The sequence below is a fragment of the Chondrus crispus genome, genomic scaffold (assembly GCF_000350225.1).
Source record: "Chondrus crispus Stackhouse genomic scaffold, scaffold_1, whole genome shotgun sequence".
NCBI lineage: Eukaryota > Rhodophyta > Florideophyceae > Gigartinales > Gigartinaceae > Chondrus > Chondrus crispus.
The window spans coordinates 939,363-964,805 of record NW_005178809.1 but is presented as its reverse complement, the minus strand read 5'-3'; the positions used below and the strand labels follow the sequence as shown (position 1 = coordinate 964,805).

The following is a 25,443-nucleotide window of genomic DNA, read 5'->3' as shown; positions in this document are numbered from 1 at the left end:
TTTCAAAAACGTCGGATCTTTTCTTTGCTACTCGCCCGGTATTAAAGTATAAAGAAGCTCATCTCGATTTTCGAAACAGCAAACTACGACATCACCTATATTTAACCTCACCCTTACACCGTCCATACTACAAAAAGTTTTGCGCTATGACATTTCCATCTCTCAGGCAAAAGATTCGCACAAAGAACCTATTGCATCGCAATGCAGGCGAAGGCCGAAGAATGCGTTCCCATGTCAGACGCCTTCCTCGGCTGCCTTTCCGGAAGACCTCACGGAGAGACAATTCGGAAGACTCAGGGACCTTCAAGGACTATCCATCCTGTAGTCCTCCATTGAAACTCCGCATTCCCTTGAGCACCATTGCCAAAAACCGTGCTCATGGAAAAACGACACCTTCTAACGTCGATTGTGTTAATCAGGCTCGCTTTGCAGTTCATCCTCAAGATCATGACAGAAGCCAACCATGCCCCTATGATGGAAAGTGCCAGAAAACGTTTTCTCCGGAACTCGATGCTCAGACAAAACTTTCAGAGCCAGTGCAAGGCTTATGGTCATACCCACCTGCAAATATTGGAAAGCCGCCGATCTGGCTCCCTACGCAGGAGGATTTGCTACAGGCTTCCGCCCCATGTATTTCAGAGAGTAGCGATGAAAGCATTCTACGAGAGCTTGGCAACTTCAATATGGAAGTCCTGCCCGTGCGTTTGAATTCTTCTTTAGAGGGCAAAAGCGATCCTCCATTACCAGCCTCACCAGAAGACATCAGCTCACCCATAGAGATATCTCTTCAACCCCGAAAAAAGGATTCGACGCAATCGGAAGGCACGGCTTGTCTACACATGCCATTTGGCATCCAAGCAAAAGACTTCTTTGAGAAGAAATCAGTATTGGACGGAAATCATCTCTTCGATGCGTCTGTCACTTCCAAGGCGGATAACCCACAGGATGAGCACATAATTCCACCGGTTCATGTACTTTATGAGTCACAATCAAAAGAAAGCACACCAGCCGAATCGACCGATTCATTCTCCAGTCCTTCTTCTATACCATGCAAAGCAATATCTGGACACAGTGGTTTGAAACCCACAGACCCAAGCGTGAGTTTCATTAGGAAAGAAGACCCGCTTCACGCAGGAACTTGCAAAGAATGTGGAAACTCGCTTCGGACAGGTTCCGAAAACATGTTCGCAACTACTTCTTATGGTGCTGATTCCATTCCACCCCCAGAAAATCAAGCAGAATGCAGCGAGAGTGCAGACTTGAAGCATCCGCATAAAACGTGGGTAAATGGATCAAATATTCTCAACGAGGCAATCTTGCGAGGGAAGGAAATTGTTATTTACGGTCCAGTTATTCAGAACCTTGTCGCCGAAACCGTGGCTTTCGAAAAAGTACGAGACATGAGGGAGTGATAGGTGCCCCGAGATAGGTATTCTTGTTTGTTTTCATTCATAAAATATTCCTTTCACCTTTCTTGACTCAAAAACGAATGCATCAAACCTTAGTACGTTTAGTAGGACGTTATACTTTTTGGCGTTGTCAGGAACTGACCAGATAATCCTTTTTATCCAAGATGCCGACAGAAAATTGATATATTTTGCACTTCTCCTGGAAAGTGGTTTTAAACAATTTGGAGGCAGCAGTGAACTGGTACCGGCTGAGAAAAGCACGTTTGCTCAGAATCTCAAAACGACGGTAGTGACTAGTATGATCAAAATTACGAAATAGTATGGAAAGCCGACTTAGCTAGAAGCAAAGATTGGAGGGGGGAAGAGGTGTGGGCGTGATTGTGGTTAATTTAATCACGCGTGTGATGTTTAAGCCTTGAGAGAAGTAATGTACATACAGTATCTACGTTTACATAGAAATTCCTTTTCGGGTATCGAAGAAACGTCGTGGTTGCTTCACTTCTAATGTTGCAACGCATGAGCAACGCTGCACTTGCGGTAGGAAAGAAGCAAATAGGTATAATCTCGCAATGTCTCTTGACTGCGCGCCATTGATGGTGTAAACAAGGAGCCTTTCGATAAGCTCGACGTGTTCAGAATCATGTGGGGACAGCACAAAACAGTAAGCATGAAGTGGCCCATAGCGTCGCCCTCGGAGAGGCTTTCTTGGACCAGTTCGATGATAGATCTACCAATCGCTGGCAATTTGTATGACATTTCAAAAGTCTGTCTCGGTGGGCAAAAAAGCAAGTGATGTGTTTGGGGTCAGTGCGTAATGAACCTGGAGGACATGAATGAAGATACCCACAGGCGCAAGTGTGCCATAAAGAAGACTGATCGGGTACGGTCCTGCAGGGTGATGCGTTCGCGCAATGGCAAAAAAGTAGTTTATCTTTGGAAGTAGATGATGATGGCTCCGGTTCGAAGGTTTTTGTAGCTGAAGAAAAGTTAGGCCACCAGGCACAGATGGTTTCATTGCAATGAAACGAAAAGTAGCATGTGGGGAGGTCAAGGGGTCAGGAGAATCGGCTCTAGTGTCTATCAGACCGTTCGTCCTCATATGAGGACAAAAGTTATTTTATTTTTTCTAGACAACCAAACTGGCGATTTCACTTATGTTTTATGAAACCAGAAGGCCATCACCACCGGTGAAGCATTTGCTTGTCGATTATAGGTGAAAGCCAACTCGTTGATGCATATAAAGGTGTTCAAAAGAAAAGATCCACTTACAGTAAGCATTTTCCTAAGAGCTAATTTTATGCCAGTAGCATAGAAACGTTGCATTGAGGGCTTTCTATTCGGTTCCAACTTTAGAAAAAAAAGTTAAAACGAGTCGATCTACCAAAGAAAAATGAAACCGCAGCCATCAAAGTTGAAAAGAAATAAAATGAAATATCAAATCTTTTTTTTCCACAGAAAGAATGTTTGAAAAATCGTGCTGCGTGCATTTAAGGGCGACTGGAAACAATGGTACAAGACAAGGCGAGTTTCGTAGGGAGTATTTTGACTCTTTAAATGGTCATCTATGCGAGCAGTTTTTTCTGTTGTTACTGGACGACACGTCCGTTCATTTCCTGTTCGTTTACGCATATGGCATATTCGTCTGAACTGCGGTTACAAGAGCGGTCGCAACACTCGCTTAAATATTATTATGTCGCTCTGATTTTGAGACCCAAAAGGGAGAACAAATTTATAAACGTATTAGCCTATCGTTCCCGTTATTATTTCGTTGCCAACTCAATTCTGTATAAATGGTTCTCTCAAGTGATTGCAAAAGCAGCAAGGAATTCTCACAAATACCAAACACTCATCTCCAAATACATCTGGAGCTTAGAACCGTGGGTAAGAAAACATGGCTATGCAGGAAGACAGATCTCATACTGCGAAAGATGTAGCTAGAGTTTACGAAGAAAGTTACGTTAATGATGTGAACTGCTCAGAGTTTGGAGGAATACTACTAGCGGCTGAAGGTGACGCTGATGAAGATTATGAGAAAGCTGAAGCCAGATTGCAGGAAGCGAGGGAGACGTATCGACTACTTTCCGAAATGCTTGAAGAGAAGACGAAAGACTTGAAAGCCTTTGAGATTAGACAGGCTGCTCAACTCTTGATGGTACCCCTGGAGCGATACGAAAACAAGAAGAAACCTCAAGAAAGCTTTGAAAGTTATGTGTCACGACTTGGACCCATCAAAAATCAATGGCAGATCACGGGAGTTTTGGGAGAAGGGGGCTCGGCGTACGTCTGTGAGGCTATAGACCTATTTACTGGGGAAGTAGTTGCCGCAAAGCTGGGAAAGGATACTAGTCAGATACCAACCACTGGAGCTGAATTTTCGATTTATGAGGAGCTTGAAAAACTGTCCGAATCAGTCGGTGCGACACTAGATTTTCCAAAAGTACATCATTTTGGACGCTACGGAATATATGAGGTTTTGGTGATGGAGCGCTTAGGGCCCTCTCTCCATGACCTGCATTATTCATTCTGTGGAAGGATGCCTGTCAGTGCTGTAATGAAAATAGGAATTGAGATCCTGAGAAGAATCGAGGTCTTGCACAGCATAAATGTTTTGCACTGCGACGTAAAACCGGCAAACATCCTGTCAGGAGTGCGAGGAGATGGTGCATGGCATCTCACTGATTTCGATTTAAGCTGCGCAGTTCGAGACGCTGACACTGGCTCAGTCATCGTGGAGCGAGGATATGAATTTCGTGGCACTCTGCACTTTGCACCTCGGAAAGCACACGAGGGGTACTCTCATTGCAGACTGAGTGATTTAGAATCCCTTGGATACGTACTGCTATACTTGTTGAAAGGAACGCTTCCTTGGATGGAGGAAGACAAAGAAAATTCAGTGGACAACAATCTTTGTATGCTGTTGAAGAGAGCTGTTGCCCTCGGAGAGTCATCATTTTTCAGTGGTGTTCCACAAGAAATGAAAAGATATTTCGCAGTTCTCGAGAGATCAATTTCAGTCGACACTCCTCCATACAATGAGTTGAAGAGCTTGCTAAATGACGTAATTGACAACTCGTTCGACGATGAGGTGGTTTCATCTTCGGATAGCAACTCCATGAATTAGGCAAAGATTGCCCAATTCACCCGTAGTTACCTTCCAGCATTTACATTTCGCTAAAATGTGCCTGCATTAGGGCATGAGACATAAGGTACACTTCCTTCGACCTGCTACACTAATGCATAGGATGAGTTTCTCAGACGACCCTTGCTTGTGAATAAACGCTTCTCTCGTATGCATTACTTTGAAATCCGACGTAGCAACGAAAGCGTCCTTATTTCATCGATCAAAGAATACTGAAGCCTATGGCCACAAACGAGTTTGTTGCTGGAGAGCAATATATATGTTCTTCTCGATAGGCACTGGGCGCCTCCTGAAATCCTAAAATCGCAAATTGTGTTCACCAAATCGGGATTTTATAAGTCGCAAACGGCGCTTTGTGCACAAAGAACGCGCCGTTTTCTCGGACGGGCGACCCCATGCTAGGTTAAATGTGTATCGCACAAATGCAAAAATGCGCGCGCGTACAATCCAACTTATGTGTAGTTAGAGCTTTGACAGCGTCATCGTCGGCGTCCAGTGAGTACAAATCGTGCGTATACCTGTAGTATGCGGGGCGTTTTCTAGGCATATTATTGGCTCGTTCGCCTGTGCCCGCGTCTTTGCGACTTTTCTCTATTGTGAAACTGCTAGCTTGGCACTGTACAAGTTTTGCCTAAAAATATGAACATTTTAACTAAAAATTAGAATAGCTTGCCCTATCGTCAATGCCAGCTGACCACCGCTGGTCACTTTCTCTTCGATGTTACTCGTTGTTGTACACGACACGACTTCCGAGTCTGTTCAAGAACGACGTGAGGCAACGCCACCGGAGCCTGAGATGAATTCTTCTCCGACACCTGAGGAGATACCTTCCTCGTAACTCGACTGTGCGCCTTCTCCGAAATTCGAGGAGACACCTTCTTCGAAACTGGAAGAGAGCCCTCCGAAATCCGCGGAGAATGACGTGTGCATGGACAGTTCTACCGTGTCAACTTCTTCTGGACCATCATGTTTCTGAGCGGCAGACAACATAGCAGTCGACATCCACACGGCTGCAATTTCTGCTGATGCAGTCGGCTTCAGAAAAATACGCATGATAGTGAGAAAGAAGAGCGCCACTCCGCAGGTGATGAGTAGTGTGGCCCAGTTGAGCGTCCTCGCCGTCTCGCGCCACATCACAGCCGTAAGAGCAAATGTATTTGCAGAGCCCATTATGAGATCGCGCGTGTCAGGGGCAGCGGTAGTGACTGCTGCTGAGGCCTTGAGAGTCATGTCTGCCATGCGAAAGGCCGGCATGCCACGCGGAAGAACTGCCTCAACTGTAGTAGTGAATACCGTTGAGGAGACGCGCACAAACCTTTGACGAGTATTAATTTGAACAATATTCACGTCTTCGCCATTCTTGGCGGAAAATTTGAATTTCAGTTTGTTTAGCTTTTGTAGGTTGATTGTTGAATTGTCTTCCGTCTCCCTTTGGTAAGCCGTGAAAAGATATGCAACATATTGCTTGTGGAGGTGCTTAACAATTTCTTCGTCCCTTACGAATAATTGACCCCGAGTTTTCATGAGACGGGGTTTATCGTCCCCCAGTCTGTAATGTACGCGGGAAAAGAATGTGACGCTCCGGTCACCAATGGTCAGGGAATGCTCAGTACCATAGTCATGAACTTGAGATGCGAAGGTGAGATTGACGGGGTCGGTGACCGTTTCGAAACGAGCTTCGGAACCCGTCTCTTGCGGTAAGCTAGATACAAGACATGGGCTGATTTGGGTTGAGCCTTGTTCTAATTCTTGGCTATACAAGGAAACCAAAGTGAGGGCTGTGCATGGTCTCTTCGTGCCCATAGGTCCCCTCTGCATGATTTCATCCCAGCTGGGATTTTCATTTTGCGAATGGGACAAGGATACAGTCTCATTGGTGACGTCGACCAGCATAGGAGTTGTAAGATATAGGACGAAGATTTGGAGACCGGCTGAGAAGAAGAGAATGAAAACAGAAGCAATCAGCAGTGGAAAATTGATTCCGCTTTTCCGCTTCCCTTTCTCCCGGCGGTGCCCTCTGAAGGCATAGTGAAAGCGAAACTCCCGGCACAGCTGAACAAACTGTTTGATGGAAAATCGGGTGTTGTTAACCGTGCCACTGGAAGTCCTGAGCAAGATGGTGGTGAGTATGCTTTCGATGAGCAAGACGAGAAACAAGGAGAGGGCGGCGAGAATCAAGTCATCTCTCGAGGTAAGGTCGCCCGAAAAAGTGCCCGTGGCGCGGGGGCGGATGACAAGAGTCTCAGAGAGAAAGGAGCACATGTTGTCTGTTTTCTCGAACACAGTGGTGGGGCGGTGCTTTTCCTTGATGGAGAGGACGTTGGCGGCGAAGTACGGCAAGCCCGTCTCATCGAAGAGCTCGACAAACTTGGCGAGCTTAGAGTCGGCGGACATAGTGCGTTGGAGGCGTTGTGGGGCGGATTGCGGGTGAGAGCTGAGAGCAGGTGATCATGCCGAGGAAGAAGGGATCGGAATCTGCAGTTGAGGGTCGCGGTGGAGTGTTGCATTAAATCAGGGCGTCATCGAGTGTTGGTGAGTTCGGGCCCGCGATTTCGGGTTGTTTTTTCATTTTTGCTTTTTGCTTGTTTATTCATGCAGAAACTGAGAAACTTCATGATTCTTCATGAAGAAACGACTTCAGACAATGGTAGCCACGACTTACACGTTACATCGCCATGATGGAGATGGGCTACAGGGACCCTAGGAAGGCATGGGGGATCTCGATTTCGATGGTTGATCGCGATTATCGGTGGGTCGCCTGAAGAAGGCCGAAGTGGTGATTTTTTCATTTTGCAGCATTATCTGGCAGTTTTTGCGCGCAATTGCGCGCAAAAACTTGATTTAATGAAATCGCGGGTTCGGGCAGAAGGTGTAAATTTGTAAGCGAAGGGGGTGGTGTCAAAAAGCAAGGCCTGAGAAGGGGGCCGATGATTGCCATGACAAAATCTCATCACATGAGTGCGGTGACTCTCGTGGTACTAGATGACTGCCAAGTCGTCTCATTGGTAGGCTGCGCGGAGGGTGCTCTCCTTGCTGTCTTACAGTTATCAGTTTTCCGCCATTCAGACGTGACCAACACGGCCCTCGACACTCTGTCCTACGTCAAATTGGATATTCCCAGTACGGTATATGCACCCTTTGTATAGAGGGCCTCTCTAAGGATTGCGTGTCACAAACATGTACCAATGAACAGCTCTTGAGATTTGCCTGCGACTCCTAGGGGCACGACCAAGCACCGCTAACTTCTCTGTTTTCTATTCCATTGGCAGCAGGTGCTGGATACAGACAGAAATTCACTCAAACATGGATATCTGCTCTCGTCTAAGTTGAAATAGAAACGCGTTGCACGGCACCCCTTTTGCAGATGGGCATTGTAAACGGAACCGCACATCTTTTCTTCGGAGCATTGTTGCCGTCCTTGTCTCCAATACAATCCATGAAGTCCTCCAATAGCTCGAGACATTGTTTTAATGGGAATCATTTTTTCAAGTAGGCTACAAATTGTAGCGCTCGAAGCTACTGTAGATACAGTAGATTGGGTGCAGCGCTATGGAAAGCAATTTAGTACATTACGAATGCAGCCAATCTGTTTAGAAGAACTGTCATCTCTTCCACTTTTTTGTCACTGGAAGCTCGTCGATCGCCCATATGTCTTGGAAGGGGGAGCCCACCGCACAGAAACAGTGAGTCATGTTGTGCTTGTTTTGTGCTTGCTTACCGTATTCGATCATATAGCCGAGCTTCAGCTAATCGCAAATTGTACTTTGAGCCGTCTTCCGCTCAGGACTTTCCCTCCAGATACAGGACAGGATACGGACATGAACTACATCAGGGGGAGTCTCTGTGGGTTCTGAGCATCACTGCGAGCTTCCCGGATGTAGCTGCTGTCGAGTACCAACAAAACCGCGTGCAGGAGAACGATAAAAATTGGCAGGCTGCGAAATGTGTTTTTTTTTGTTTTGTTTTTTTTCAAAAATCGTTTGGAAAGGTATTTCCTCCTAATCTGTCTCTCCGCTACAGTATCAAGGGAGAAAGTCAACAAAAAGGAGAAATTCAGTTACACAGTTTTTCACGGGTCCGAACAGCTAAAGAGTATCTCGTGAGACAGAAACAAAATCCAGACCCCCTCGACGAGTCTTCCTAAACTACGATATGCGCACATACTGTACCGTTACTGTACTTCCGTTTCCTAGTCTCGCTCCTCAAAATTCAAAACCTGGGTAGCGGTAACCGCCATGCCAGGAATGCCAGGATACCAATAGTTTTATAATCAACGGGATGGAGTGTTGATGTTTGGAAATATATGAGGAGATGGTTAAGATGATCGATACTTTTATCTCTTCGGGTCCACGGACTGCAGTACTATTTACTGTATACTAATTTTAAGTGTCGTATAGGATGGTTCTTTGTGGTCGTAGAAACAGTCTACTCAATATTATCTAGAACAGTTCCCAGTTTCATCCATAACGTCAGACATAAGACCAAAGGTCCGATCTTGTAGAAATGCAGATGTGGTACAAATGCCTGGGTTATTCATCCAGCAATGTAGCACAGCTTTCTAACCAGTCACCAATTTCCGTAGTGGATCATCTTTTCTAGATGAATCCAGATTACCTTAAACTACAATTCTCTGTAGCGATGCATGCCATAGTTGATACATTCTGTCGGTCGTAGTTGTATCTCCAACAGTTGAGACTGCTTCAATCGAGACTGCCTCAATCGAGACTGATTGACCCGAAATAAGGCCACAGGCCGGCCCCGATTTACTGTATCTACTGTAGTTTCCCTACTGCAGTAGGGAAACTACAGTAGATACAGTATGCACAACGGGGCGCCGTCTGGTTCCGGGGGTGCATGCCAGTACAGTAGTAGCAATACTCTGTTTCGGTGTTGGAACCCGAGCGCCCCTGCGACGTCCGCTCCCCTGCGACGCCCGCTCCCCTGCGACGCCCGCTCCCTTGAGCCACCGCCCCTCTCCCCGAGTTCCTTGTACGCACCACAACCAGTTGTGGTCCTTTTGGCTCGAGGTGGCTAACTCCGGTGGTTCCAGCACTAACCTTAGCGCCACAGACATCCGAAAAGGGCAGCGAGGATTGACAACAAGGCATATTTGTTGACTGCCTTGCGTCGCGGCGTCTGCGGCGGCACGCAATGATGAACGTAGACGATCAACATGATCGACAACAGTGGTGTGTATAATGCCTTTGTAAATCAGAAATGATGTTTATTTGATTATTCATTGTGACAGAGAAAACCAGTGTGCAACAAACAATTAGGAAGGCGTAAAGTGCCATATAGTCTTGTATGATGTGCCTCTGCAAGAGAACGGTGTTCCTAAAAAGAATGGCTGAAAATATCCACATTTTAGCAGTGAATCGCCCATGGATGGTTCCCATTCTGCTGCAATCCGATGGGATCGCTCGCTATCTGTGCGGAGGCGGACACGCGAGGCACTGTAACGCCGAGAGTTCGTGGGAGAGAGATGCGGCCCTGGCCCGTCTTCCAAGACACTGTGAGGGCTGTGCGGAGAGCGGGTCAGCAAATGAATATCTTCTGCCGTATCGCATTGTTGTAAGATACTGAAGCTTTTCAATCTCTGATTGTTGTGCACGCGGCAAGACATTTCCATACTTGCGCGTCATGGATGGTGTAAAAAGAACAGAGTAGCGGAGCTCGTTAAGAACAAGACAGGACGTACGGCCCATGCGGACAAGAGGCCGTGTACAGTGTAGCCGCACGCAATGGAATGATTTGCCCATATTCGTCGAATGCTCACCTCGCCCAAAATTATTTCTGAGGAGAGTTACACGTGGTATCTTGACAAAGTTTTTTTTGGGTGACTTTCATGTGCAGGAACCTTTTTTTTTTTTTTTGTCCACTGCTGAGTGCTCATGATGCATTTTTCAATCGGACCTTCCACCCGCCATCTCCCCGTGCAAGTTCTTTATGTGATAACACGAGCACACTGCATTTGTAAGCAAACCTTTCCACATTTATGAAATACCACACTGCGAGAAAGAGTATTGCAAAATAATCCTTCAATTAATTCACAAAAAAGTACAGTACCGGTCTCAGCTCGCTGTTATCTTAAGTAAGTGACTGCCGATGTCATCTATTAATTGTCAAGAGCGATCCCGCACGGGGGGTACTTTGCCAGCGTTTGTGAAGAAGTAACCTTACCATCTAGACCATCATCTAGATGGTAAGGTTACTTCTTCATAACCATAAATGGCTGTCTAACATGTAGCGGCAAGCTCGATGATGGTCTAGATGGTAAGGTTACTTCTTGGAAGACGGGCCAGGGCCGCATCTCTCTCCCACGAACTCTCGGCGTTACAGTGCCTCGCGTGTCCGCCTCCGCACAGATAGCGAGCGATCCCATCGGATTGCAGCAGAATGGGAACCATCCATGGGCGATTCACTGCTAAAATGTGGATATTTTCAGCCATTCTTTTTAGGAACACCGTTCTCTTGCAGAGGCACATCATACAAGACTATATGGCACTTTACGCCTTCCTAATTGTTTGTTGCACACTGGTTTTCTCTGTCACAATGAATAATCAAATAAACATCACTTCTGATTTACAAAGGCATTGTACACACCACTGTTGTCGATCATGTTGATCGTCTACGTTCATCATTGCGTGCCGCCGCAGGCGCCGCGACGCGAGGCAGTCAACAAATATGCCTTGTTGTCGATCCTCGCTGCCCTTTTCGGATGTCTGTGGCGCTAAGGTTAGTGCTGGAACCACCGGAGTTAGCCATCTCGAGGTTTGCACTAAGTTAGGTTTGGACTTCATGTATCTACTGTACACGACTAATTTGCAGGTCAGGGTTTCTCGGAGCTCCATTTTAGTACAATAGTACTGAAGTGCTCGGAGCTCCATTTTAGTACAATAGTACTGAAGTCGCGGTACAGCACTGAGTAGCTTGTGATCTCTGAAATGCTGTAGAAGAACGTAGCCAGGAGACAAAAGGGGCTTGCTCTCCCTCGATACAAGGCGCCCTTTTCGCATTGGATAGAAGGCGCCTTCCTCCGCGTCCCTGTGTCGTAGTCACGCGCAGAGTCCTCACGCGCAGAGTCCTCACGTGCAGCACAGTGTGCTGCTGTCTGCACCGTCGACTAAAGTTAACGTCAGAATGACTGCTCAGTGCGGTAACACGCCAGGTAACAGTGCTATGCAAAAGAACATTGTTTTCTACTTCTTGACAGTGTGTGAACAAGAGACCGATGACTCCTCGTTTACTCGTTGTCGCTCGTTGGTTATAAGTCTGTTCCCTGCGGGACAGACTGCCTTGTGCGGTCTGACAGACAGCTGATGTCAGCTGTCAATGTCAACATTGGAGGTCGTTCAAAATGAAATCATTATTCTGCGAATCCCAACCTTGACGGTGCATTTGAATTCTGAGATTTTTCTCGCGAAATTTGTCAGTTTTCTCGCCCGTCTACACTTTCTTTTACGATTCAGTCCTCCCTTCGGCCCCCTCCTCTATTTCCCTCGTCCTGCCGGACTTGCAAAGAGGAGCAGCGCACGTGCAACCCTTTCGCAGAACACGTCAAAGTGACCCAACGACTGCGCTCCTTCGATAGCATCCGTATCCCTCTCTCTCTTCCGCAACAGATAACACATGCAACATGCTGTCAAAGACCCTCACAAGAGAAAACCACCAGGCCAGATCAATACCAAACTGTGCAATATACTGTAACCTTGCAGTCCAGCCTTGCCCCTCATCGCGTCATTTCTCTCTACTCTCATTTTTAGCGATCACTGTATTTTCAATGACAGTACAGGCCTTGTTCACAATGAGGCTTCGAATGATCGAATCACTTCTGTGTCCAACTACTAGCTAGCATTGTCATTTTAGGCGCCGGCCCGTAGCATCAACATCAGCGAATTTCGATATGCTTGCCTCGAATTTCGTACTTGAACTCATTCACTACCCCCGCAACACCCTTCGCAATGCTCGCCGCAATGACATCCATTGCAATCGTCCGGCCGTTAATTCCGCCTCGCCCCAACTCTCTCACAGTTTTTCATCCAAATGAAAAAAGGCAGCCAGGCACTCTTTAACGCGACTACCGATGCTTCTGGCATAGAATATTTTTTTGTCAATATCTCTGCCATCAAGCCAGTGGCATTTCGACCGCAAGACGTCTATAAAGACGGGAAAAACTCGTGTTCTATGCTTTCAGAGACGCTTCCTCTCGGATCGCGCGCCACAGGAAGGTTTTCAGGAGATCTAACTTCGAGAGATGACCTAATTCTGGCAGTCCTCTCTCTCTTTCTTGTGCTGCTGATCGAGAGCATGCTCACAACTATTTTGCTCCGATCTCGCGATGGAAAGTTGAGCACAGCCAGCTTCTCTATCAGACAGTTCTGTCAACTTGTTCGCGAATTTAAATTTCATCATATTTTGCAAGGGCAGCTCTTCAAGAAAGGGAAAAGTCGACCACATATCAATTTTCGTCTCGTAGCTCTCTCCTTTTCTGTGCTTGCGTTTTCCCTCGGTTTGCAAATCGACGTTTTGGTTTTCAGCACTCCCCATCTTGTTGACGTCACGAATGACGCAGTCTCATTCTCTTTCGGACAGCATTTCATTCCTGATCGGAAGGAAGTGTCGGAGAAAGGTAGGGTTGCAACAAGGAGGACTTGCACGAGCATTCGATTGACTGCGTCCAACCCTAGGCTGAAAATTGAACAAGGTCAGACCTCTTTGCAAGCATGCCTTATTTCTAACCATTCTGCACTTGAACAATGGGACACTGGCTTTGAAACGACCGACGATTTGGTGGATATAACTCTAGCGTCAGAAGTGCATGCATATGGTACCGAGCATCTCATTTCAATCGGAGATGTGACAGTTTTATACCTTACTCGTGTGTACTATAGCGGGGATGACAGAAAGGTTCGTTTACTGGGATCTCGAGGACGACATGCTACAAGGGAAGGGATTCGCGTGGACTACGTTCACAAGGAAATTGTCGCATATCTTTTTTCGTATTATGCAAGAGAAACTAATGATACGAGTATGAATTTAAAACGACTACAATCTCTAGAGTTTCAATTTGATGTGGAAAAGGGTCAGGAGATCAATGTCCTCCAAGTCAATGGTGCAGAAAGGTTTTTTCGGGTAGCCTCATCAAAGTATACTACAAAGGTTCGGGGAGTGATACCACAAGGGGTAGCTGCTTTCCGATTGATTGATTCATTCCTGAAAGGCTCATCCAAGGTTACTACATCCCCCGCTACCCGTTACGATCTTTTCTTGGGGTCTGGAAATATTTTTCCCCAAATGTCAGTACTGTGGCGAGAGACGTCAAGAAAGATCAATTGGGCGTCGTTATCAATCTTGACCGGCGCAGTCTTTTTAGCGGTTATATGCTTACGACATGTGTTGGAACCCATATCTTCTCCAGAAATTGCTCAGGCATGGGTGGCGAATGGGTTGTTGGCAAGCAAACGAGAAGGGCATGAGGGAGAAATTGAGAAGCTGGACTTGACACTAGGCGCTTCAACGGACTCCCTCTGGGCAAGCACAGCAGAGGAAGACTATTAAGCCCAGGTAAGCTCGGCTCGTTTGGAAACGGTGGTGTTTCGGTGCCCTGTCTCCACAGACTGCCAAGTTTACCCGCCGTGCATGATTCCCAAAGAATCACAACAACTATTCACTATTACTGCTACTACTACTGCTGCTGCTGCTACTACAGTACTAATAAGGGTACCCTTTTCCTGGCATCTCGGCCCTTTCCGTCTATGGAGCCTTGCAACTGCCTGTCTGTACAGTACACTTCCATTTGCTAAATTGATTCGAAAGGATACACCCCTGCAGCTGAAATGGAGAACTGCGCCGAGACATATCACATCAGAGTGAGATTCGCCCATCACAGTTTGGAGGTCTGACAAGGAAACATTTTATGAGCATGTCTGGAAACGTATGTCTTTGGTGTAAAAATAGCAGGTAAATAAGGATCCAAAAATGCTAAGAATTTAGTTTTGCCTTCGAAACCTAAAACACAAATTATTAGATCCAGCCGGTATTTTTAAACATCGTCGCCACCATTTATTCAAAACCGCCATCCCAGCATTTTACAAGGTGTAATTACCGACCGCAGATACACCCAGGAAAAGATGTCCAACTTGAACTTCAAAATTGGCGAAGAACAATACGCAATTTAATTCTCGAAAAGGCCGATCTCATGTAAGGCAGCAAGAAGGTCCATTAGAAACCCTCCTGGTACACAAACGGACAAAAATGTGCAACAGCTGAATTAAGGCTAGTTGCTATGAAATGTGTCACTGTTTTAGGACTCACTACTTGTTTAATAGGTTGAAACAATGGTCGTCGTCGCAGACCCTCGGTGGAGGTTTAAAATTGCATCTCCCGCTTTTAGGCATTCTGTTGTTTTGAATGGACGCCAAAACCTTCTTCCAATGCATGTGAGCCTGGCTTCACCAGTACTTAAGCAAGTTCAATCGTGCCATCGGAAGCCTGTAACTCTCCTCTACAAGACCCTCAGAAATCTTCTTCCTCTCTTCAGATCATTCGGAGCAGCCGCAGCCTCATTCCAAAATGCAATACGGCAAGAAATCCTTCATTAATCGTGGACACAATCCCGAACGCCATGAAGACATTAATAGCCCGGTTAGAATCGCCTCTTTGCTTGTTCGCAAGTTCAAAAGCCTGAACGAACAAAAGAAATCAGCCATCAACAAATTTCGAAAGAGGCGGGACTACACTAACAGGAAAATTCGCGAATCTACTATCCGTCGAACCCATCTCGCTGCGGATGTTGAGATAAAACGTTTAAGATTATTTCAAGCAAGAGCGCAACTACTGCGAACTAAGTCATTTCTAGAAATGTTGGAGGACCGTGAAAACTTCGCGCACGAGGCCCGTGCTTTGCCCCTTGTGAACGAAATGTATAGAATTACGGAACTCATTGGCGAAGGATCGGAGAGCTACGTGTGTCAGGCCACAGATGTTGTCATCGGGCAAGTTGTTGTTGTTAAGATTCTGAAAGAAAAGTTTTCTGTGGCACGCTTATATGCAGAGCAGTCGGTTTACCGCCAACTAAACTCCATTGCGCCCCGATCCCAGCACAGAGACAGATATCCGCGGGTTTATTATGTTGGTAGATTCGAAATGCAGAACGTCATGGTTATGGATCGTCTGGGGCCATCGCTCAGTTGTGTTCAAAAGTCGCACTTAGACGGAATAGCAATGCGAGACATCATCAATGTTGGCATTCAAGTGATTCTCCGTCTCAAAGACTTGCACGGCCTTGGAATTGTGCATTGTAATATCACACCATCTAATATTGTGGCCATGTCGCCTGCTTTTCAGGGTTGGGGTATCATAGATTTTGGGAATAGCCGCCTATATCTTGAAAAGAAAGGACACCTTCCTTTCCTCTACAAATTCGCTTCCTGGCCTGTGGGATGTTACAGCTCCGTTCACGCGCACATGGGGTGTACGCCATGCAGAAGGGACGATCTGGAATCTCTTGCATATGTTCTTCTTCATCTTATGGAAGGTACACTGCCTTGGCTCCATCTAGATGCTCTCACTCCAGAACATAGGAATTTGTGGATATCGATGAAATCAAGGATTCTTGAGACAGAAATGATGAGAAAAGCTCCGCGCGCTTTCTACAAGTTTGTCGAGGTAATTATGAGCATGGAACCCACCTCAGACCCTCCCTATGAATCCTTGATTGGTTTTTTGAAAGAAATGGGACAAGAATACGTGAGATGGCATGAGGGTGCAAATGAGTTGGCCCTCGCGTTTGAGCAAGGTCTAACCTTCTAGAAGATTAAAAGGGGGACACACTGTCGTTCTCGTCAGGGTGAATCTATGAGACACAAGGGCTTACAACATGCTGTATTGGACATGAGACAGAGTGCTCTAAGAGAGGAATAAAAAAATTGCGGTTAAATAAATTTATGGTCCTTTCTACACTTTTAACTTTTGTGAGAGAGAAAGCGGACCGGACGGAACATCGATTCAAAGGAAAAGGAACAAACTGAAAACGCGGCGAAAGAAAACCATGGAAGCAGACTTATTTTTATCACCGTAGTGAGATCCTTCGAATAGAATCATCCAGCCTCCAACACAGCCGTCCTCTGTCCGAATTTCTTCCGCGCGGCCTGGTATGCATGCGACTTCCGTCGCCTCCGTGGATCCGGCCCCTATGTAAAGCTTCGATACACAACAATCGGCCTCGTGTATCACAGTCATCACACCACTTCAAAGTACTTAAATGCTGACAGGAGAAAAAGTTGAGTTAACTATATATCGAAACTGCAATATCAACTGCAACAACTGTATTGCGGTGCACTGCAAGATGTACCGGTAAGGCACAGTAGGGACATCGAGTCGGCGCGGTAGTCGGCGCGGAGCTGTCAGTGGTATTGCTACGCAGACGTACGTACCCTACGCGTAAGTGACCAGCAGTATGTTGTGTTATTCAGAAGAAAAAAAGGCAATACGTGAGGGGGAAGTGCCGGAACAATCTCCTTTTCAGCTTGAAATAATTCCCACGGCACCTGGCCCCATCGCAGCAACACTGCCGATCACTTGAAGCTCATTACATCGATGCGGTGAAGGGGAAAGGACTTGGCGGCTGATCCTGAATGCGGCAGGCAGTTTACGGGCGTTGTGGGAGTGAGGAGATGTTATGGTTCATTATGCGGTTTTATGTAAGGTGCAGTAAATTTTTGACACGAGCCGGGGATGGCGAACTGTCCGCAGGGCAGGAGCAGAGACGTGTGGTCATGACGGGGCCGTTAAATAGCAGCTGCGGTAAAGTTGTTACGTTTTCCTTTCCTTTTCTCCGCCGCTACGATGGGTGTGTGGGGTCCCAAGGTAGCATAGAAGTAACGTTCAGTAGTGTGAGGGAAGAGTCATTCGCGGGCCAACATCCCGCAGAGAGCCCAACACTACCCATAATCTACGTCGTCGCACGCGCGCCCATCAGCGAAACGAAGGCGCCGGCTTGGGATGATGTCTCACCCGGGCAACGGCTTTCTGTTTCGCTTCGCCAGATAGTTGTAATGGCGGGCCGCCTCCGACCAAGCAGAAACGCGAATAGAAGGCCGAGCAGTCTCTTGTCGGGCTTCGTCGGTGCGCCCGAGTTCCACCTCCTCCCTCGCCGCTTCATCGGCGGCCGTAGTGATCACGCAGAAGACGCTGCCCCGTCATGGAGCTTGCCGTCGTCAATGAGTACTTCACAGTGCGGCTATGGAGAACAAGAAACAGACATGATATCGATGTTCTTGCTCCTTTGAGTATTTTGGGCATGTTCGCTGAAACGATTATGTTGTGCAAAATGTCATTTTAAATATTATATATTTCAACTTCAAATGTTCTAAAAATTGATGGATCGAGTAATACACAGGTCATTCCATTTGTCTTGCATCTAATAAGCATAGAATAGTGTCCATCCCTTAGGCGCCTGGTAATGATTCCTATTTTAGCTTCTGGAAGTCGCAAGAACACAGATCAACACAGAAGCAATGAAACATCCTTGCCCAAACAGTCATTATCTTGAGAGGCGCTGCTCCTTTCAATACGGTTAACGCAATTTTTACTGTTAATCACCGGCTCTTTGAACCACGCAGGCCTTTCCATTCACTTAATCCATTATTGTTCGACATCCGGGCAAATTCACGCTCTTGTAGAATTCAATATGGCAAGGAGCAAAATACACATGGTTCATGGCCTCTATAGCAGTGATCCGATTTCGTGGGTTCGGAGTGAGCAGTGATGTCAGGAGATCGAAAGCGAGTGGCCCACATCGGTGCAGTTGCTCGGGAAAATTAACGGGATGCTCTTCCACAATGCCTGGCCACTTGGGCAGAAACGCAGCCTCTGGCCAGGACACCATTGTGGGTGTTCCGACTATTTTGAATACTTCATCTAACGCATTGTCAGGATTAACAATTCCGAATAAATGCTCCCCTGAAATAAGCTCCGCGAAAATACAGCCCACAGACCACATGTCAATTTCACCTCCATATTGTGTACACCCTAAAAGGAGCTCAGGCGCTCTGTATGCTAACGCGGCCACTTCTGAAGAACGGCCCGCCTCGCTGCTCACTATTTCCCCTGCGATACCAAAGTCCGTCATCTTCAGACGCGGATTAACCACAGAGTTCAATAAAAGGTTTTCCGGTTTGAGGTCTCGATGCATGACATTATGATGATGAATAACTTCTACTGCTAGTACCAACTGCCACATGAGGTCCCTAACTTGAAAGGGCTCTATTAGAAGGCCATTTGACTGATACGATCGAATAAAAAAACTTAAGTCACATTCCATCAGGTCATATACGAGGCAGTGCACCTTACTTCCATTTGCTTGGGGTACATTAGTGAATTTAGCCTCCAATTTTGCAAGATGGTAATGGTCAGGAAGGATGGTATCGTACTTTATCTCCCGCAGGGCAGAGAGGTCCTTGCCCCTGCCTGTCGATGGAATTAGCTTTACGGCTAGTCCACGTCCTGAAGTCTTTAATTTTGCATGATATACGCTTGCATAGGAGCCCTGCCCTATCTTTGAAATGAACTCAATATTATTTAGCTGAATGTTCTCCATTTCTGCGATATATGTAGTTAAATGAAGAAATGAACTGAAGCAGAGTTGTACATAAGAGACAGGTTTGAAAGAGGCTACGTTGCGGATATGCTATAAATACGTTTTAGTTGTCGGAAGGGGTGACTCTATTCTGAGGAAAGTCAGCACCGTAACAAGCCCAAGTCTGTTGGAAAGCACAGATTGCATTGCCGTTACAGATTAGAGGGACCCTTGCCCGTCGTCAAATTGAGAATAATTCCAAAATGGCTAAGGACCGCCATAAACAGTTGTGAGTAGAACCGTTTAATTAAGAGCGCCAGACAAACGACATACTTGATCGTGACCAATTCTGGTCCTTTTATATATTCTAGACAGGGTACGACCATATATGGTACTGTATAGGTAGTCTACACAGCCGCATAAGGTAAACAAAAGGTTAAAAGCGTCCTTCTTATGGTGAATCGAAGTTATTTACTTTCACCAATGGAGGAGTGGTTGTAAAAGACTGACATCCCGTCTCGTTCTATGCTGTAATCAAAAAGTTGAGATGTTTTAAAACATATTAAAATATTCCTCGCTCTAATATTCCTGAAATATGGTTAGAGATATGAAACCAGTGATGGACGGGCAATCAACCGTCTGAGGCGTTGACGAGACGTTTCATAGGGGCTCATGGGCAAAGTGGGTTTCTGAAATGTATTTATTCAAAAATTCTACCAATAAGCAGTATGTCGGAGTAAACTCACGTTCTGTTTCGCAATGCGGAAAGCCGTGTCCGGGTGGGCACAAAAATTCTATAGTTGGAAGAAGGATACCCCGCTCTACCGGACCGGGAAGGCTTAAGGTCTTTCATAACGATCTGTTGGCGCTGGCTGCGAAGCCTGTCTCTGTCACTCGTGTATAGTGGTTACGCGTTCGTTCGCCCTTGGAATATTCGGACAGTGTCCTAGCCAACATGTCTTGTGCCTCAGAGCCCGGCCTGTGATCCATTCTATGGGCAACATTGCTTGGTGGGTGGTAATTGAAAAGGAAAAGGGTGTCTGCCACACTTGGTTAAAGGTGAGTCAGACCGGCAGCACTCTTTACCATCATGTCACACTTCTCCTCTTTCGGACACTCATATTCTAAATGTATAGCTGCCATGTTGTCAACAGGAACAACTCGTTATGAAAATCTCAGTTCGGTGACAAGTACAATTCTAGACTTCTGTATGCACATGCCAAAATGCTGCCGCAAAGGGTGCACAGAAGGCGACGGCGGAAAGCTCAACATACCTCGACTTGCATGGTACTGCACCGCAAAAAGGAGATCTTGATGCCGATTTTCTTTTCTAGTTGTAATTGGACACGAAGAGGTATCTACGCACTCCACAACATTTGGAGACGGGAGCTGACTTCAGCCACAAATAACGATCCTGTCTTCAAAGACATTTGACATTTGAAGCCGGGAGCTGAAGACAAGATCGTTATTACAGCATTCTGATTGTATTAAAGTTTTTTAAATTCTCATTATAAAAAAGATTAAACTCCAAAAAAAGCGGGCCAGAGGTATAATTTTTGTTGGGTTATGTTTGCGAGGGCCGACCTTGTCTAGGACATGCATGTCCACGATACACAATCTATCTCCCGCTTCAATCCATAGCTGAACTATTTTCTATTCTAATTGGCACTCAGCTGTAATCCTCCCGCCACCCACTGTTCATTCCAGTTGTGGGTTGCTCTTCATATACAACATGAAGATCCTCATCTTGAGCGCGCAATATTACATTTGAAAGTCTCTCCCCTTTATTTCCATCGTATCATCATGCACTACTCACATAATATAAACCATTCGACGCACTCTTTGAGAACTTTTTTTCGAGCCGACCCGAGTTGCTCTGGGCTCTGCAACGTGGAATCGACTTCAACAACAGCTTGACTGTGGAAGAGGCATGATGCATTCAAAGCCGTTTAGAACTTTGCTTCATTCCTTTTTCAATATGAGTTCCACGCCACCACAAGCACACTACATTGCTGTAAGTGCCTGCCGCACCACTTAACTCAATCTAGCTTCGAATCACGTTTTCCAGTGATCCAGCGCTGCGTAAGAAAATCATGTGGGAATACACAGGAAACGTACAACAGTATCGCAACTGCAGGACCATCGCTTCTTTGTTTCTCTTCAAAGTCCCGCTAGAAATGGCGACTTCCAAAACACGCTTGCCCGCAAAATACTTAAAAAATGCGTGCAGGGGGAATCCTGGCTTGGAGGAAATAAATCATTCCCAGAGGATTTTTCGTCAAATCATTTATGTTCCCTACACAATTCTTCTTATCGACTACTGGCCGTACCACCGCGTGCTAAGATCTCCTAAAAACTTCCTCAGTCCTGCATATGAAGGTGTTTCAGTGCTAGGAATGCAAGCTTCTCTGCAAAACTTACGCAGTTCCCTTGGGACTTTCGTCATGTACTGGTTGGATAGGAGATTTTCTTTGGCTTTTAGAATCTTGCTTTGGCCCATAGGTGTTTGAGGAACCGAAATCTCCTTCCACGGCAGCGTACCTGTTATTAAATCCAAAAGCACGTACGACAAAGACTCTATGTCTGATGACTTGCCACAAGCCTTCCCTCGGTGGGCAGCAACTGGCGCATAATTCGTACGATGACTCTCCGATTCCGCAAGCGAATCTCCAAGTCCTGGTACTTCTTTCATAGAGCTGCACGAATCTATGTCAATAAGGTTCCAAGTGCCAGGGTGGTTCAATCCACAGACTATGTTGTCAGGACTGATCGCACTGTGCACAATTTCAATACTATGAAGCGCCTCTATCTGATAGAGAACTTGAAAACCAATGTGCACTACTGTTCTCACAGGCAGACCACCGTGGTTGGTGTTCATTAGCTTTGATAAAGACGGACCGAATCTCTCCTTCACTAAACAGAAGCGACTGCCTATGCTTCCTTGATAATATGTTGCAGGAGCTTTTCGTGATAATCCCATATCGTCATACGTTTCCTGTAGACGTCTGCATAGCTCAGTCTCACTTTCAGTGGTCGAATTTGTGGAGTTGCGTTCTTTCAGTTCAACTGCGACGACATGCCCAGAGAAAATGTCCACTGCCTCATACACTGATATTGAATGTTTCGTTCCGAGCTCGCCGGTGATCTTCCATTTTCCATCGATTGGATGAATGCATCTCACTGCCGGGCTCAATCCCTCATTCCATTTCTTGTCTTCAGGCCTTCCGATTTTTTTTCTGTCATTTTTGATACCTTCTCGCTCCAGAAGTTCCAAACGATCGCATACGTCTCCAATTCGTTGTCTCAATACACGACTTTCAACCTCATAAGTTCGTGCTTTCGAATCAAGAATTTTGGCTTTCTCTCGAACCTGTTCTGATTGCTTTTTCTGTTCTGCACGATCGGCCGCTACTTCACGTATCATATGTCCTAAAACATTTGTTGAGGGCTCCTGTTTCTTTACAATAACTGGTTTTCCATCAGAGAGTCGTGAACTTGGACTAGACATTTTTCTGTTCCAGAGTTTATGAAGTTATTCTCTCCAGAAGGCGTTAGAAAGTTGTGGTCAGGCCTTTCCCACCAGGGCACTTGCTTTTATAGTACTCTGTGGGGATGCTTCAAAGCAAGCTTAATGGTCTTTTTAACAAACAAAACGAATACCATTTTCCATGTGTATCTACGACCTGGATGATGGTAAGCCTTAATGGTCGAGAAGATATATTTGAGTACTAGTTTTGGCGTTTTGTGCTGTGAGTGGGCGTTATACAGGTATAGTAGCAAAAATAAATCACATATTTTCTCTCATCAAGTCTTTTGTCGTTTTAACTCTTTAAACAATTTTGGAAAGAAGCAGCTCAGTAACGGTTATTATTGAAATCCTATCTTCAGGGCTATGGGGATGAAACCACTGCTTTGGTCGTGGGTTTGAACAGGGTGCTTGTTGAAAGTGGAATTGAACAGTAAGATGAGAGTGTCTTCTTCTACACTCGTAGTTTATTCGGATAGAAGCATTTAAGTACATACTAAGGACTCAATAAATCTGTCAAAACTCAAGGTCAGTATGTGCTGAGCGGTGATGCAGAACGACAACTTGACAGGGACTGATTCTGCACCACTCAATTCAGAGAAGTAAATCACTATAAAATACACATCAGTATAATAGACACGGTAGCCGCTAATCTCCTTACTCAATCGAGTGCTAACGAGATTATTTCACATCAGTACAGTATTGATGTGCCAATTCAAATACCTCACCACTTACTCACTTTACGTGGTGTGTTCGTTGAAGTGCGCGACCAGAGCACCGACATCAAAGCTTCCTCTTGCTGCAGGAGCGGACAGATCAAGTACACCTAAGTCATCGCGATGCTTATCGAATGCCAAACGCAGAAGCGGCTTTGTCAATACGTCAGCCGTCATGTCGTTGCACAGTACTCGAGCCGAATAGAGCCCTTCTGGACGTTCTCCTTGACAAAATTCTTCCGGATGGAAACATGCTTGGCATGTCTCACGCCTTTTTGCCCCCAAGTAACTGCTCCCTGGTTGTCTTCCTTGATTACGGTTGGGTCCATCTGTGCGCAGTCCAGTTCATCTAACAAAGATCGCAGCCAAAGTACAAGCTTGAGTCCTTCGCTGAGTGCCATGAACTCAGCTTCGGTTGTGGAAAGCGCGACCGACTTCTGTTTCTATGTTCGCCATGCAACTGTCGTAAGTCCAACTCGCAGTACTACCCCAGTAGTGGACTTGCGATCTAGGGGATCACCAGCCCAGTTGGAATCGCAAAATGCAAGTAGTGTCGCCTCGTCTTGTCCGTGAATCTTCAACGCAAATCTCTTAGTCCCGTTAAGATATCTCAGTATCCTTTTTAGATAGCTCCAGTGTATGGTGGTCGGTTGCGAGGCGTATATACAAAGGAGCGAGACGGACAATGAAATGTCAGGACGAGTTCTCGTCGAGATGAATAGAAGACAGCCTATTAACTTCTGATACTTTGACTTCTCGCGGAGTGGTCCATTCTCGGAGGCTTCGTTGACAAACGCAGTAGTCATCGGTGTGGTTACTGGTTTGCATCCCTGCATGCCAAACCTTTCCAGTACTTGAGAGATGTAGTTTTGTTGGCTGAGCCATGCTCCGAACTCGTCACGAACGAAGAGCACGCCAAGAAAGGATTTTAAAGTACCCAGGTCCTGTACATCCAAGTGAGGCATCAATTCTGTCTTGACGTCCCTTACAGCCTTATCACTCGCACCGATCATGATGATGTTGTCGACGTACAATAGTAGCCAGACATTTCCGCGCCGATAAACACAATCGTCCGAGACCAGTTTTGTAAATCCAACATCGGCCATCACTGAATCCCATTTTTCGTGCCACAGTCTGGGAGCTTGCTTGAGACCATACAGTCCCCGATGCAATTTAAGAACTTCGTTGTGCTGACAAATGTCTAAACCATTGGGTGGGGTGACATACACTTCTCCATCAATCACCCCGTGCAAGAAAGCTGTTCGTATATCAAGCTGTTCGACCACGTAGCCCCTTTTCATTTCAATGGCAAGGCATGTACGAACAGTTATGAAGTCTACCACTGGAGCAAACGTTTGATCAATATCGCCTTGCTGAAAGCCCCGGACAACAAGTCTTGCCTTGTGTCGGACCACTGACCCGTACTCGTCGTATTTTCGAAGGAATACGAACTTGGTCGACAGTACTTTGGCTCCTCTCGGTCGCGACACAGCCTCCCACGTTCCGTGTTCCGCTAGTGATTCCATTTCGGAGGCTATAGCTTCCTTCCAGTCTTCCCCATCCGGCTGAGCTAGTGCTTCCTCTAAAGTTGATGGATTTGGAAGCCTCTTGGACAGGGTTGCGAACGTCTTGGCAACATTTGCTGATCCTGGCTTGCAGTAGGAGGGAGGATGATGTTCCTGCTTGGGGTATCGACCTTCGCGAGTGTCATGAGCATCATGATGAGCTTCATGAGGTGTTGTATTACGTTTCTCGGTGGTACTTTCAGGAGTAGGAGGGAAGTACGTCAAGAGTTCTCGTTGCTCGTCGTCGGGCTGAGTAACAATTTCCTTTTCGATATGCGGCTGAGAGATGGATTCATTGTCGTTTTCGCTGAGGAGGTTCTTCATCATGTCACCGGCAGGTAGCGGTGCCGCGTGTTCCGTTTCCCTTCTTCACCATCGAATAGCAAACCATGGTTGTCAGGATGGGCTTTCCCTTCCCGAGCCGGAAACGTGTCTTCCACAATGGTCACGTCCCTGGAAAGTACTGCAACGTTACGAGCTGGAATCCATAACTTATAGTGACTGTTTGCA

The 25,443-nt window shown here is 46.2% G+C and overlaps 3 protein-coding genes; 1 reads left to right on the top strand and 2 right to left on the bottom strand.

Annotated features, from left to right (window-relative positions):
* Positions 1-5,071: 5,071 nt before the first annotated feature.
* CHC_T00001415001 (hypothetical protein) lies at positions 5,072-6,942 on the bottom strand. XM_005711800.1 is given in 2 exon segments: positions 5,072-5,307; positions 5,308-6,942. The coding sequence occupies 1 exon segment, from the start codon at positions 6,940-6,942 to the stop codon at positions 5,308-5,310; it is 1,635 nt and encodes a 544-aa protein (XP_005711857.1). The 3' UTR covers positions 5,072-5,307.
* An 8,763-nt stretch (positions 6,943-15,705) lies between these two features.
* On the top strand, positions 15,706-16,359 carry CHC_T00001414001 (hypothetical protein). Its single transcript, XM_005711799.1, has one exon. The coding sequence runs from the start codon at positions 15,706-15,708 to the stop codon at positions 16,357-16,359; it is 654 nt and encodes a 217-aa protein (XP_005711856.1).
* Positions 16,360-18,184: 1,825 nt separating this feature from the next.
* CHC_T00009010001 (Cyclin-dependent kinase B2-1, CDKB2-1) lies at positions 18,185-19,147 on the bottom strand. Its single transcript, XM_005711798.1, has one exon. The coding sequence runs from the start codon at positions 19,145-19,147 to the stop codon at positions 18,185-18,187; it is 963 nt and encodes a 320-aa protein (XP_005711855.1).
* Between the last annotated feature and the right edge of the window lie 6,296 nt (positions 19,148-25,443).